This window comes from Ipomoea triloba, chromosome 1 (assembly GCF_003576645.1).
Source record: "Ipomoea triloba cultivar NCNSP0323 chromosome 1, ASM357664v1".
Classification (NCBI taxonomy): Eukaryota; Viridiplantae; Streptophyta; class Magnoliopsida; order Solanales; family Convolvulaceae; genus Ipomoea; species Ipomoea triloba.
This window is the reverse complement of record NC_044916.1, coordinates 22,346,401-22,360,491: the sequence shown is the minus strand read 5'-3', so window position 1 is coordinate 22,360,491 and position 14,091 is coordinate 22,346,401. Positions and strand designations below refer to the sequence as shown.

The window sequence follows — 14,091 nt, the reverse complement described above, 5'->3', positions numbered from 1 at the left end:
TGAAAACTGCGAAGTTTAGTGAGAAGTCTCCAAAACGTCGGGTCTTTGGATTTTTGGACGGCGATCAACGTGCGACCTTCGGATCAAGGCTTGGGAAGGCCTAATAAGCTGATCGCTAGCCACTCGTAATCACCTCCGGCGATAGGATGTAGCCTGCGCGACGCAAAACCTCCACATACTGTCGACCCACCTGATCGTCGATCACCGGAGTATGAACTAATGATGGTGAAAAAAAGACTAAATGTGTCCTTCATTTGACAAAAAAAACCATTGAAATGACAAAAATGTCCTTCAATTTGACGGAGACTTAACACTAATTTAGACGGTGGACTAAAATTGTCCAACATTTATTAAGTCTGGATAAAATGTGGCAAAATTAATAAAAGCGGACTAAATGCGTCCAACACACAATAAATGTAGGACCAAAAATGGATTTAACTCAATTAATTATATCATGCTCTCAATCTGATCATTACAACTCTCAAGTCTTTCTAATATGTGCTTATATTTAATTAGCAATTTTGATTGTTAATTACTCGGTAAATTTAATTTTAAGAACATTCTCTTTATTATTGATATTTATAAATTTGTATATCCGACTTTCAGTTGGAGCACAAATGGTCTCTTGACTATTGACTTTTACTAATTTTCATCATCGACTTTCAATTTTACCATAAATGGTCATTTGAATTGTTGATTTTGTTCTAAATTTGGTCATCTAGTTAAATATCTAGGTCATTTAGTTAAAAAAAAATTTAAGGATAATAACGTACAAATTTGGTTCTTCACAATCCCACTGCACTAATGATGAACACAATGTATTAAGTTTATGAACCCAATTTTTCTCTCTCAAGTCTCAACATCAAGCCAATTTTTACATTATTACTCATAAATTTAATGTTTACTAAATGGATTTATATATGGAGATATTGAAAATAGCCCAAGAAGGTAACCCGTCCCAATAAAACACCCCAAGGTCCAAGATTGACGACCCGAGGCATGCACAAGTTTGATGACCCAGGGCCGGCCTCTTGTCTTGGAGCCCGTCTTCGAGACAAAATGACAAACTTTGACTAGGTCGTGTGGCCCATCCCTAGGCCTTAACCCCTTTCCACAGCCGGCCAGATATTTAGGGATTTTTTTTACCTAGACAAACCATGTCTAATTAAACTACAAAATATTCTTTGTGATATTCATCAATCTACGAAATATTACCACAATATTTTTTCCTTACTAATTTACTCTCGTAATTTATGCGACCTTAATAATTCATACATACCCAAAGTCAATTTGTTCCATCTTGGTACTCTTATTGAGAGTTGGACTTACAAGCTCCAGTATGCTTTCCAAATTCGGTCTACCATAGTCCCAATCGACAATGGCAAGGTCCACCTCTCGCAATTACCGTAATTCCCAAAACAGAAACGTCACCCCAGTCAAAAATAATCCAAGCGGAGCCCAAAATAGGCAAATCATGTTGCTAGGTTCGAGGGGGACATGAGAGATCACTTCACCAATAATCGGGGTGCATAAATAGCCCCGAGCGCTCATGCTCCACTAGTAGTCAATTCCCCAGGCGTTCAGGCCAGAGTAGTCACTATTGTCCTCATTTATTTGGCGGCGGTGATATGCGAGTCAATATTGCGCCACCAAGTTGGACCCGTCATAGGCACTCTGAAAGGGGCTGCCCATACATAACCTATGCAAACCCCGCCTCCTCTAATGCCCGACATTGGGCACACTAACCAGCCTCGAGTTGAAATGGAGGTCAACTCACCTAGAAGATCAGGGCGGCAGGGGCCTGAGGGATGCAAGCCGAGATTAATTACCTAGGAGGTAGAACTAAACGTCTAATCCTAGCCAAGTCTGCCCTGGACAGATTAGGTACTCAGGTACCAGCTTGAGATCGCTTGATACCCAATTTGGCGACAATAACACATCCCAAGGCAAATCTACCACAAGGCAGAAGAGCATGTGTTCCATGCCCTGAGTCTCCACAAACATGCATCCTAGATGGAAAGATAATGATAAACTAATGGGTGGGTCCCGAGTTCATCCAATGATGAGGTTGAGCAATTGAAAAGAATATTGGACGAGCTCTAGAGAAAGATGGATGCCTAGGAAAGCACTTCGGAGCCACGAGATGTGCTATCCACCTTGTTCACCCAGGCCGTGATGGCAGCACCACTTCGGTGAGAGTTCTGATTCACCGACACAAAGGCATACACGGGATTGTCTGACCTTAGAGCCCACGTCACTAGATACTAGGTAACAATGATGATGACTAGGGAAAGTGACGGGATATTATGCATAGGTTTCTTGACGGTGCTAGAAGGGCTAGCTTAAGACTATTCCAAATTGCTCCTAGAGGGGTCGATTTCCACCTTCTCCGAGTTCAAGAAGAATTTGCTCACATATTTCACCCAAAAACATTTAGAAGAAGAAATGGTTCTCCTATCTCTACTCTATAAGGCCGAAAAATCTGTGAGGCTTTAGCCAAGTTTTTGACTCGGTGAAAGAAAGAAGTGACCAATGTCTATGACTTCGAGGGGATGGACACGATCCCTATCTTTACTATTGCCTTGAGATTCGACCCATGGACTTCCCAAGCTAGGTTTGTGGGTGCCGAAGAAGCTGAGAAGAAGAAGAAGAAGAAGAAGAAGAAGAAGAAGAAGAAGAGGAGGAGGAGGAGGAGGAGGAGGAGGAAAGAGCCGGAGGGAAAGGTCACCACAAGCCCTAACAGAACCAAGCCCGTGATCACTCAAAGGGAGGTAAAACTCTCCTCCTCCGCTACCTAAATCTATTGATGATGATGAAGAAGAAGAAAGAGGAGGAGGAGGAGGAAAGATCCGGAGGGAAAGGTCACCACAAGCCCCAACAGAACCAAGCCCGCGATCACCCCAAAGGGGGGTAAGACTCCCCTCCTCCGCTACTTGAACTTATTGATGCAGTCCATGAGTACCATCCTAAACCATTCCAAAGAGATAGGAATTGTCAAATACTAGAGCGAATGCTTAAAAATTTCCTCAAAGGTAAACGTGACCAAATACTGCCATTTTCACCGCCAACCCAGGGACGATACAGATTCAAATTGAAGAGCTTATCTAGCTAGGATACTTCGGTCAATTCATGAAGCACACGGGGAAAACACAAACTCCAGGTTACATGTTGAAAAAGGGGGACGGTTCCATGCCTTCTACCCTTGGAACCCATAAGAGAGAGCTCAGGCAGCTCACCAAGAAGGAGGAGAAAGAGTTGGATGAGCCTCGCCATCATAAATAGAAACTGATCCAAGTCATATTCGGGGGACCTGAGTGCGGTAACACCCTCCCCAAAAAGAAGAGATGGGCAAGAAGCCTCTATATGGGGAAGGTCATTTGGTTCCTACACAACAAGAAGCCCTAAAGGGATACCATCATCTTCACTGATAATGATATCCCTAATGGCCCTTTACCCCATTGAAATGCATTGGTAATCCAAGTGGAGATAAAGAATGTCATTGTGCATCCGGTGCTCATGGACACAAGTAGCTCGGTCAATATCATAAACTATGATAACTTCACCCAGATGGGTTTATCCCAAAAGCAGCTTGGCTAAGTAAAGACCCCGTTGTGTGGCTTCATCGAGGATTCCGTAAAGACATAAGGGGTCATTACATTGCCCGTAGAGTTTGGTGCCCTGCCGCACACCAAGATGATAGACGTAGAGTTCGTGGTTGTCAAGATCGTTTGTGCCCACAACATCATACTAGGTTAACTAGGCCTAGAGAACCTCCAATGCATAATTTCGATGTAGCATTTTTGCATGAAATTTCCAACTCTAACTAGGGTCAGCATCGTCCAAGAGAACTAGAAGATAATCCGAAGTTGTTACCTAAAGGCAAGCCGTTAGATAGGGAATATGGACACCTCCAAGTGCACACAATCGCCAAAAAGGGCCCTACGAGATGAAGAGACTCAACCTTGCGCTGGGCCTATAGTCGAGATCTAGGAGGCCACTTTGGACATGAGTCGCCTAAATCGGATAGTAAAGATCGTCAATGGGCTCTCACCCGAACTTCGGACCCGGATAATCGAAGTTATATGAAGCTTCAAAAAGATATTTTCTTAAAGCCTTAAAGATATGCCGGAGATCGACTAAGAGGTTATTACCAACTGTCTCGTAGTGGACCCTACAACCAAATCAGTACAATAGAAGAAGTACTTATTAGCAAAACAGAGGGAATCGTTTGGATGGAAGTCATCACCTTGCTCAAAATTGGTTACATTCGGATGGAAGTCATCACCTTGCTCAGAAAATTTGAATTAAGGGTGTGTTTGGAAACCCAGAAAATGATTTCTGAAAATCATTTTCTGGGTTTTTGGTGTTTGGGAAGAGTAAGGAAAATATGGTCAAAGAAAAACAACACAATGGTCAATGGAAAATGAGGGTCATTTGGGGGAAAATGACTTCCCCATTTTTTGTCTCAAAAATCAGGGCGAAAGAGAAAGTCATTTGACCTGAAACGGCTGAAAGTGGATGAAATGGCAGAGCAACTTGGTAACTTTGCATCAGCCATTAAGTCATTGAGCACCGGTGGCATTGATGAAAGTGAATTGTATTAACAAGTGATGACAATAGGGGCTGACTTTCACGAGGATGACTTGTGCAAAGCATTTGAATTTCTAATGACAAACGAAGTTCAAGCTAGAGTTTTCAAGGTGAAGAGTGCAAGTTTGAAGAGAAAGTGGATTGAGAGCTTTATTTCTTCCTGGAGTTAGATATTGGTTATGTTTGGTTTTATGACTTTCTTTTGGATTGTAAGACTTTAATGTTAGATTGCTAGTTTGTCATTTTGATATCTTATTTTGGATTGTAAGACTTGATGGATGATCAACTAGTTATTTTGGTTTGCTATTTTGATATCTTATTTTGGATTGTAAGACGTTGGATGCAATGATCAAGTAGTTATTTTGGTTGTTATTTTCAATTGTAATACTTTGGTTAGCTGTTTTGATATTTTATTAGTCATTTGTTGATTATACTGAAAATTGTTATTATAAATGTTATATTTAAACAAATTAACTAAAATATTTAATTATACAATTCTGTTCATTTTCCAGCCTATTTTCTAGAAAATGAACCAAACACACAAATACAGTTTTCTGCTCTGCAGCCAAACACAAGAAAGACTCATTTTCCATAAATAATTTTCCTTTCCAAACACATGAAAAGAGTAGTCAAGATTACTGATCATTTCAGAGTATGCAATAGTGAAAAGCATAGACATATGGTCCTCAAAAAATATATCAATTGGAGAAGCTAACATGTGATGCACACAAGTTCTTAGAGTGTTTGCTTAAATTTATTGTTGGGCATCACTGGCCAAGGTAAAAAACAATACATTTAAGAGGAAAATATATATGTCTTAAAACAATTTCAAGTAACTTTCAATTATCTTTTCCTGTGGGAGATCAGTAAAATACCCTTTGCCCACAGACACACCCTCTTCTCTGGCAAGCCTTTCAACTTCCAGTTGAACTTGAATGCCACTAACCCTGCTTGGTTCCAGCAAGTTGCAAGCAACTTCAATGATACCTTCCGAATGAGCAAGCGCCATGGACTGCACTGATGGGAGCCCGCCCCCTCTGCCACTGACTCGCTTGGCAATTCTACGAACAACATTGATGTCGTTGGAGAAGACGGGAATGTTATAGTTATCAACCCACCTGGTCGCTCCAATGACAATCACACCTTTTGATTGGGTTGCTTGGTTGGGACCTTCATCTGGCTTTAGAAGCAAAGCATCTGAGATTGACCCACCAGCCCATTGGTTCCCACTAGAGTTAGGCCTAAAATATCCCAGCTCCCTTCTGATTGAATCAAGGGACCTCCCTTCTCGATGTGCTGCTCCGTATAAAAAAGTGGGAACTGCGAGCTACGTTTCAGATGAATTAGGAGTAATACCAAATTTGTGCCTCTAATGAACAACATAAAAGCCAATGCGCAACATATTGGACTAGATGCCTTGATGGGAGAAAGTTTTAAAAAGCTTTCAGAGGAAAATACCAACCTAAAATGCCAGAAAATTGGAAAACCATGGGAAATGAAAAACATGTAGTTTGAAATATTGATCAAAAGATTAATGACAAGAAAATAGGCAACTATGCAGCTCCATGGAACATATAAAATTTTGTAGAATGGAAATGCTAGTTGCAACTTGCAAATGATTTATACTGAGTAATGATCAGATCTTGAATAGTACCCTTGCTAAGAGCATCCTTTACCTAAACATATAAGATAATATTACCATAAGCAAAAATAATTCCACAGAGCATCCAACAGTTGCAATAGTATGCATTAACTCCCACAAGTCGATGCAAGTCTTTGATAACACTATATAACAACTTATCAAAGAAAGACTGCCCATCCTGCAATAACTGTCACAGGAACTCAGGACTCAGGAGAGTTCTCACTAAATGGCATGGGCCAAACCACACTAAAAATTGAATCCAATCAATTAGCTAATCTAACCCATTACCCTATAAACCATATATTCTCTCTTATTTTTTCAATGTGAGACTCTTAACAGGGTCCAACTGCAGCCATACTTTGTCATGAACTGAGGATTTCAGAAGAATTAGTTGTGCTTTGAGGTATTACACTGGAACTGTGAACTGAAGTGTAGTATGAAACCCAAATAAAGCCGTTGCAATAAGTGAGCGGTTGATGTTTTAGGACTAAAAGGCTCTCTGGATGTAGCCAATGGAGGCATGGAGCGGAGTTGTGTTCATCTAAGCTGCTCTGGGAATCTGTGAAGGATGATCACATAGTATAGGAGAGTTTGTTATGATACTTTGGCCCTTTGCTTGCCTTAGATTAAACTTCAGACTTGGGCTTATTATTATGAGTTTTCATTCTAATTTCTCTCTTTTCTTCTATGATTTTCCCTAGTTCTTTAGCAATTCTTCTCCCATTTCTGAGTTGCTGTTCTTATTGAGTTTATTCCCAAGTTTAACTCTTGTTTCAGACTTCAAAGAAAAATGTCACAGGCACTAGGGACTAATTTCTTCAGTTTATGATGAATCTTTATGCCCTAATTTGCTATCATGTATCATAAGTGTTCACCCAAGCAAACATCTACTGTATAAAAACACAAGTTCAAAGAATCCTAACATGAATTTCAAAGATTTTCCCATATAATATATGTTACTCCGTATATATTAAGGTCTTAATTATTTGGTGCAAGTTGACTAGGCCTATTAAGTAGTTTGATTGAACTGAATGACTAGAAGTTGTCACTCATCGAACACTATACCTATATAAAATCTATATTGATGGGATACCAGGCATACAATATATAGCACATATAGTTCCCGGTACACATACTGCTTAGAATTATCTTAGTACACCACCTAAGTGACACCATTATCCCACTACACTATCTAAGGTTATGACTTCTGTGTCAGTATGGGACAAAATGTCTAACTCTTTACCCGTTCAAGAGGCAACATGACTAAAAAAAACATCAACTATGGCTAGAAATTAATATTGCTTCCCGAGTTTAGGTTTCTCGTAATTAAAATTTTGTTAAATCAATATTAGACTATATTTATACGAGTTAATACTCAATTTAGTCTTCGACTATAGTTATTTTTCGACTATAGTTATTTTTCTCAATTTAGTGCTCAATGTCCTCTTAATTAGGTCCTTAACTTTAATGATTTTACCCAATTGAGTCTCTCGCTCTTAGAATACTAATTCAAGAAAAATCCAGGACTAAATTGGATAAAACCACTATAGCTGAACACTAACTTGATAAAACTACTAAAGTCTATGACTAATTTAAATTAGGTATTAATAGAGGTAACTCAAGTAAAACCATCAAAATTGATAATCCCTAAATTGGTATTAACTCATTTATATCTAACAGAATTCTCATTATGAAAACAGAAAATCTTAAGGAGATTTCAGAAGCAAACCTTGAAGACCAGAGCCAACATCAGCCGCCAAAGATTTCGCAGTTCCAGCGACATCGTCCAAAGAAGTGGCAGCCAGCGGGTGAAAGCAAATGTGGTCCACAACACCAAGCCTAGGATGAGTTCCAGAGTGCGATTGAAGGTCGATGGTGTCCAAAGCAGATCTCACCATTTCCAAAACTGCATTCTTTAAAGGACATGGACCAATATGCTGCCGTTGAGGAGCCAATTTGGAGACGACAGTATAGCCGACTCTGTTGTAAATCTCATCTTCGAACTTGTTGATAATGGCTGCCTCTGGGATAAGCTTGACAGCTCTTTCGATTGATTCCAGTGCGGCCTTGTTTCTGCTCTCGGAGATGTAGACTTTGCCGCAAGCCAGCATCAGTTTTAGCATTTCGCTTTCTTCTTCGAGCAAGCCTTCTTTCGAGCCCAAGATATAGAAAAAATCGGCACCAGAAATAACTGAAAATGAAGATGTTTCGTTTCACTACTTTTTTTTTTTGGGATAATGTTGATATTGTCAAAAAAAAAATGCTCCCTATTATCTAAACTTTATTTCAATAGAAAAATTCTAAGCTGCCCTCAATTACACCCGGTAAAATTAAAAATTAATGCAAAAAGTTTAAAAATTTGTTTCGGATGTAATAAGTATTTTTACATAGAGTAATATTACATGTACTCCCACAATCTACTCTATTTTATACTCTCTACTTACATGTCACTCTTTGATTCATTCAAAAATATGTGAGTCACATATTTTTATTACTTTCTTTTTATTTTCCTCCAATAAAATCAAGACATGTGGTAAGAGTTTTACTCCTTTGAATACATATATTATTTTCCTTTTACATAATGTCTTCATTGTACTTGTAGTACAAAGTAGTACAAATAAGTCGCTTTTATCAATAAATAAATAAAAATAAAAATAAATAAATAAATAAATATATATATATATATATATATATATATATATATATATATATAAATCTATTCAAGTGAGAACTAGTATATTATAGAGGTCTATGAGGTCAAATAATGATCGTTAGATTAGGATTTTGGATGGTAAGATTGATGTTATTTTTTGGAGTTATTTTTTTATTTGGGCGCTGGTTTTAGAAGCCTGGGGGTATTTGGGTCCTTTTATTCTAATGTCTTAATTATGGTAGATTTCAAACTCTGTTTAATTTTGATATTAATCAATCAGTTTCTTTTTATTTACCTGACTGTTGGGATTCTTTCCGCTCTGTCCTAGGGATTTTTCATGCGTGTTTTCAAAGGTGTCTTTTGAACTGTTCAACGCCTCACTTTCGACTTTCAATTTTCTACACTCCACTGGTGGTGACCGGCGACGGGCGCAGTTCAGAGGGACGTCGTCGACCGGCGACGAGCGGGGGAGGGGCAAATTCGCGAGCGACGTTCGGCGTTTCTAGTTCGTTTCTTCACCCGTGTCTTCGTCTATTCAGGCATGGACGAAGGACGATAGGCTTCATTGGTTGCATCAGTTTCCCGGCGTTTCTACTTCGACGGGCAACCATTGCGAAGGTCGAAGGACGGTAGGCTTCACTGGTGCAGCGGCAACGGGGCGGTCGGCGGTGGCGTTGCATGTATTCCGTAGTGTGCGGGTTGCAATCTGAGGGTGGTTCAATGGCGGGAAGCGGTGATGGTCATCGACGGCGTCGCGGCTCCGGTCCAGCGTCGGAGGTTTCGGTTCCAGGTTAGTTTTTTTTTTTTTTTTGTTAGTAATTAAATAATTACCCATATTACAAGAATGCATGTATATTATTCAAAGAATCAGGAGGGAGTGTTAGTTTGGGTTCTAGAGATTCAAAAAAAAAATGGAGTTGTTTGTATGTTTTTTTGGCAGTTTTTTCAGGAATTGGTTCTTAGGTTATTATATATGATATGCTTGAATGATATATATTTTCTGTTTTTTTATTAATTTTTAGGAATTGTAGAATTTTGGTTCTTGTTTCGGTTTTGTTTTTTTTAATAAAATAATTCTGTCTGCAGTGTTCGGTGGAATCATATGTATGTTTTGTTGTTTATTAAGTAATTGCATGTTTGTGGATTTTTTTTTTGTTTCCTTTTTTTTTTAAATACAAACAAAATTTTAGCAGTTTTGTAGTTTTGGATTTGTTTTGTATTGTTTGCAGTTGTTTTATGTTTAATTAAATATAGAAGTTGAAAATTCTTGATATAATGGTAGCTTGAATTTTTTGATCGCAATATTGTGTGCCGATGATTACCAATTGTGTGCCAAAGTTTGGAAACTTGTGTGCCGAGTGTAAATGCATACATATGAGTTGTTCTTCATGTTTCTTGTCTTTGAATTATTCAAAGAATCAAATTGTGTTCTTGCAGATCCTAGTCAGGTCTACGGGCTCACATTCACCAGCTTTCTTCAATTCTCATGCTTTTTGATATCTTTTGTTTCTATTTTTAGTCTCTGAACAATCTCAGCTGGTCTAATTTGTTGTCTTTTGCCTTTTTCATTTTAGAAAGGATGTGTGTATGAAGAATTGTTGTTTGACCAATTTGTTGTGTAATTCTTCATAAAGTTTACTTCTTTTTTGGTCCCATTCTAGTTCTAGATTAAAAGCTTGTGAGTTTTTATTGCCCCTGTGACGTATATAGGCTTACATTTTTTTTTTAATACTCAGTATGAAGTAATGGATTGTTAGTAGGTTTATTTGAGCTTTGTTTGTTATGGTTCTTGTTTTGTTTTGTTTTTTTTTTAAATAAAATAAAATTTGATTTAGTTGTATATATGTTAATAGAAGCTCAAGCTACGGAACTCAACCTTTTCGGAGTTTTAATTTTAGGCGGAATCATATGTATGTCTTGTTGCTTGTTTATTAATTGTAAGTTTGTGGATATTTTTTGTTTGTTTGTTTTTTTTTTTTTTAACAAATTGTTGGAGTTTTGTAGTTTGGGATGTGTTTTTTTACTGTTTGTAGTTGTTTTATGTTTACTTAAATATAGAAGTTCAAGATTTTTGATATCATGGTAGCTTTTTTTTTTTGACACAATAATTTGTGTCGAGGACTAGCAATTGTGTGCCAATGTTGGGAAACTTATGTGCCAAGTATAAATGTTTTTGGTGGTGGTAAAAAATTAAATTGGTTGTATATACGTTAATAGAAGCCTGAGGTACGAAACTCAACCTTTTCGGGGGTTTTAATTTTTGTTTTAATTTTGGTTCTTGTTTCAGTTTTGTTTTTTTTTTAATAAAATACTTTTGTGCTCCATGTCTAGCGGGATCATATGTATGTTTTGTTTGCTTTCTTTCTTCTTTTTTTTTTTTAAACAAATTGTTGGCTGTTTTGTAGTTATGGGTGACCATTCTGCATTGGATCGCTTTCGCTTGCAGTACATTCGTGACATATGCACGGGAAATATAAACCCTCACCGCACCAGCAACGTTGCACGTGCCATTCAGTTTCTTACTTCTTTGGGGGATACCCGGATGAAGTGAGTTAATTTGGTGGTTGTTGTTAATTAGTTTATATTTTCGTTCTGTTAGACAAGGCATTTTTGGACTTTATCTCGCCTACTCTAACGATGTTTGTCCTCAGCGTTCGCTTCACGATATTACTGTTTTGCTTTAAATAGGTTCCTAAGACAATGTTTACTGTTGATCTTCATTTGCCAATTAGTTACGTCTTCTTTGACACAATGGGTTTACTTGTGTCTGTATTCGCTTATCACCCCATCCGTACTACACTAAGAACTCAATTGGCTTTGTTAGTGCCTATCAAGACTCATGTGTGTGCCTAGAACTTTCCCGTCGTTTGCCACGGATGTTATACTTGTTAGCATTCACAACTGTTACAGCTCACATTTTTTCACCTTTAAATATGTGCCTATTAGTTATGTATAATGTGCTAGATACATTATAATTGTGTGCATTTCCGCATATCAACACGTAATAACTCATTCTCTCAAATCCCTTACCGCAACCTCATTAATAAATCTAATTTACCTTACTCATCTCTAATTTACCTTATATTTGCACGACAAATATAAACTCTCACCGCACCAGCAACGTTGCACGTGCCATTCAGTTTTTTCCGTCTTTGGGGGATCCCCGGTTGAAGTGAGTTAATTTGGTCCATAAGACAATGTTTACTGTTGATCTACATTTGCCAATTAGTTACGTCTTCTTTGACACAATGGGTATACTTGTGTGTGTGCCTAGAACTTTCCCGCCGATTGCCACGGAGGTTATACTTGTTAACATTCACAACTGTTACAGCTCACTTTTTTGACCTTGAACATGTGCCCGTTAGTTATGTATACAGTGCCAAATACATTATAATTGTGTGCATTTCCTCATATCATCACATAATAACTAATTCTCTCAAATCCCTTACTGCAACCTCATTAATAAATATAATTTACCTTACTCATCTCTAAAGTGTAAACATCTAAACAACCAAAATATCATTAAGGGAATTGTATGCCACATGTAAAATGGGATTTATTTCAAACACATTAAACCTATTTCTTTTTCCACTTACTCACCCATACGCCTTATCATTCTCATTTTCCTTCTTCTGGTTCTTCGGATTCATGAGACAGTTGCGAAAGTCGTGCCGAGCTGGTTTTTGTCCGCAACCATTACACTTGCGACCGTCTACCTTTTTCATCTCTGCTACACATTCGTATTCCCCTACTTCATGCTCTTCATTCCCGCAATCTTCACCCACACGCGCATCACCATCGATGTATTCTTCATCTGGCACACATTGAATCCAAGTAAGGCACATACATTATCTCAATTTATAATTACTTATAATTAATCAAAACACTCAATTACTATTTCACATACTATGTGGGTAATTTTAAAATGAATAACAACCCCTACATTGATAGGTTAGACTTCTTCAATAATTAAATATGTCATTCTTTCACGAAAAAAAACGCATTCATTCCGTTATATGCTTTCAATTGTATATATTTCAATAGTCATTCACATTTTAGACAAACGTCACAAATAATATCCCACTTTGGCACACAATCGATCCCATGCTATGATGTACTCATTTACTCCTCCTTCCCACAAACTCACATCATTTAACAACAATTTCTTACGTTTCACACTAAACCTATCATTCTCCTGAATGCAACTCAATTTAATGCCATCAACCTATTCTCCTATTGACCGTTTCCACCCATATTCACCATATTTAACTTGTTATTTTCCATTTACAATGAATGTGTGTACCATAATGAACACTACTACTGTTGTTCTTATTTAATTAATACTACTGCATACATAGTTTACAACTCCATTTTTTCAGTAAACAATGCCAAGGTGGAAAACTCTCAAATTACTATCTAAATTCATACGTATATTCAATAGAGTAGTCACTAACAATTCATGGTAACGGCACAACTAATCCCCTAGAGTAGTGAAATTACTATCTAAATTCATACGTATATACAATACATTAGTCACTAACAATTCATGGTAACGGCACAACTAATCCCCTAGCTGGCACACAACGCCATATGTTGTCATGTCTGCATTATTTCTCCTATTCAACCCATATTCCAGCACGAACTCACGTTAAAATACTAATCTTGGTTATTTTCCAATCATTACGGAGCACAACGATTAAATGAATCAATACATACCTTGCATGGTATTTGTGTCTGCATTTTCGTGTGATGTTTGACCAAAGGTTTGCTCCGAAATCACCTCCATGTCTGTCATGGAAAACTTAATTTCTAATAGCTCCTTGTCAACACTCTATGTAAATAAACTGCCGCCACTCTTGACATACAATGATACACATGTTCCTTGTCAAGTCACCCTCATTCCATAATTAAAATGCTCATAAAATGCGATCTTTGTAATTAAAAATCATACCTTAATTACTACCAATCTTAAGTTCCCTAATTTACCCTTTTCTTGATTTCAATCTGTCGTGGAAGATATATTTAATCTCTAATCTATGCCTTTTATTCCTTACTAATGGATGGTTGAGATTACACCTCTTTGATCTCAAAATAAGTTGTCATCACCTGAATAGGGGCCTCGATATATATATATATATATATATATATATATATATATATATATATATATATATATATATATATATATATATATATATATATATAT

The 14,091-nt window shown here is 37.5% G+C and overlaps 1 protein-coding gene across 1 annotated transcript; it reads right to left on the bottom strand.

The window, feature by feature from the left end:
• Positions 1-5,213: 5,213 nt before the first annotated feature.
• LOC116016872 (glutamate formimidoyltransferase-like) lies at positions 5,214-8,436 on the bottom strand. The gene is made up of 2 exons (XM_031257313.1): positions 7,962-8,436; positions 5,214-5,910 (listed from the first exon to the last, which is right to left on the bottom strand). Exons 1-2 carry the CDS (start codon positions 8,353-8,355, stop codon positions 5,408-5,410), a joined length of 897 nt encoding a protein of 298 aa, XP_031113173.1. The 5' UTR covers positions 8,356-8,436; the 3' UTR covers positions 5,214-5,407.
• Between the last annotated feature and the right edge of the window lie 5,655 nt (positions 8,437-14,091).

Bases quoted from the DNA above. Each gene is read 5' to 3' on its own strand.
- LOC116016872 (XM_031257313.1), bottom strand. From the start codon at position 8,355: ATGCTAAAACTGATGCTGGCTTGCGGCAAAGTCTACATCTCCGAGAGC. The intron at 5,911-7,961 runs GTTTGCTTCTGA...CGTAGCTCGCAG, and splicing joins TGTTGGCTCTGGTCTTCAAG to TTCCCACTTTTTTATACGGA.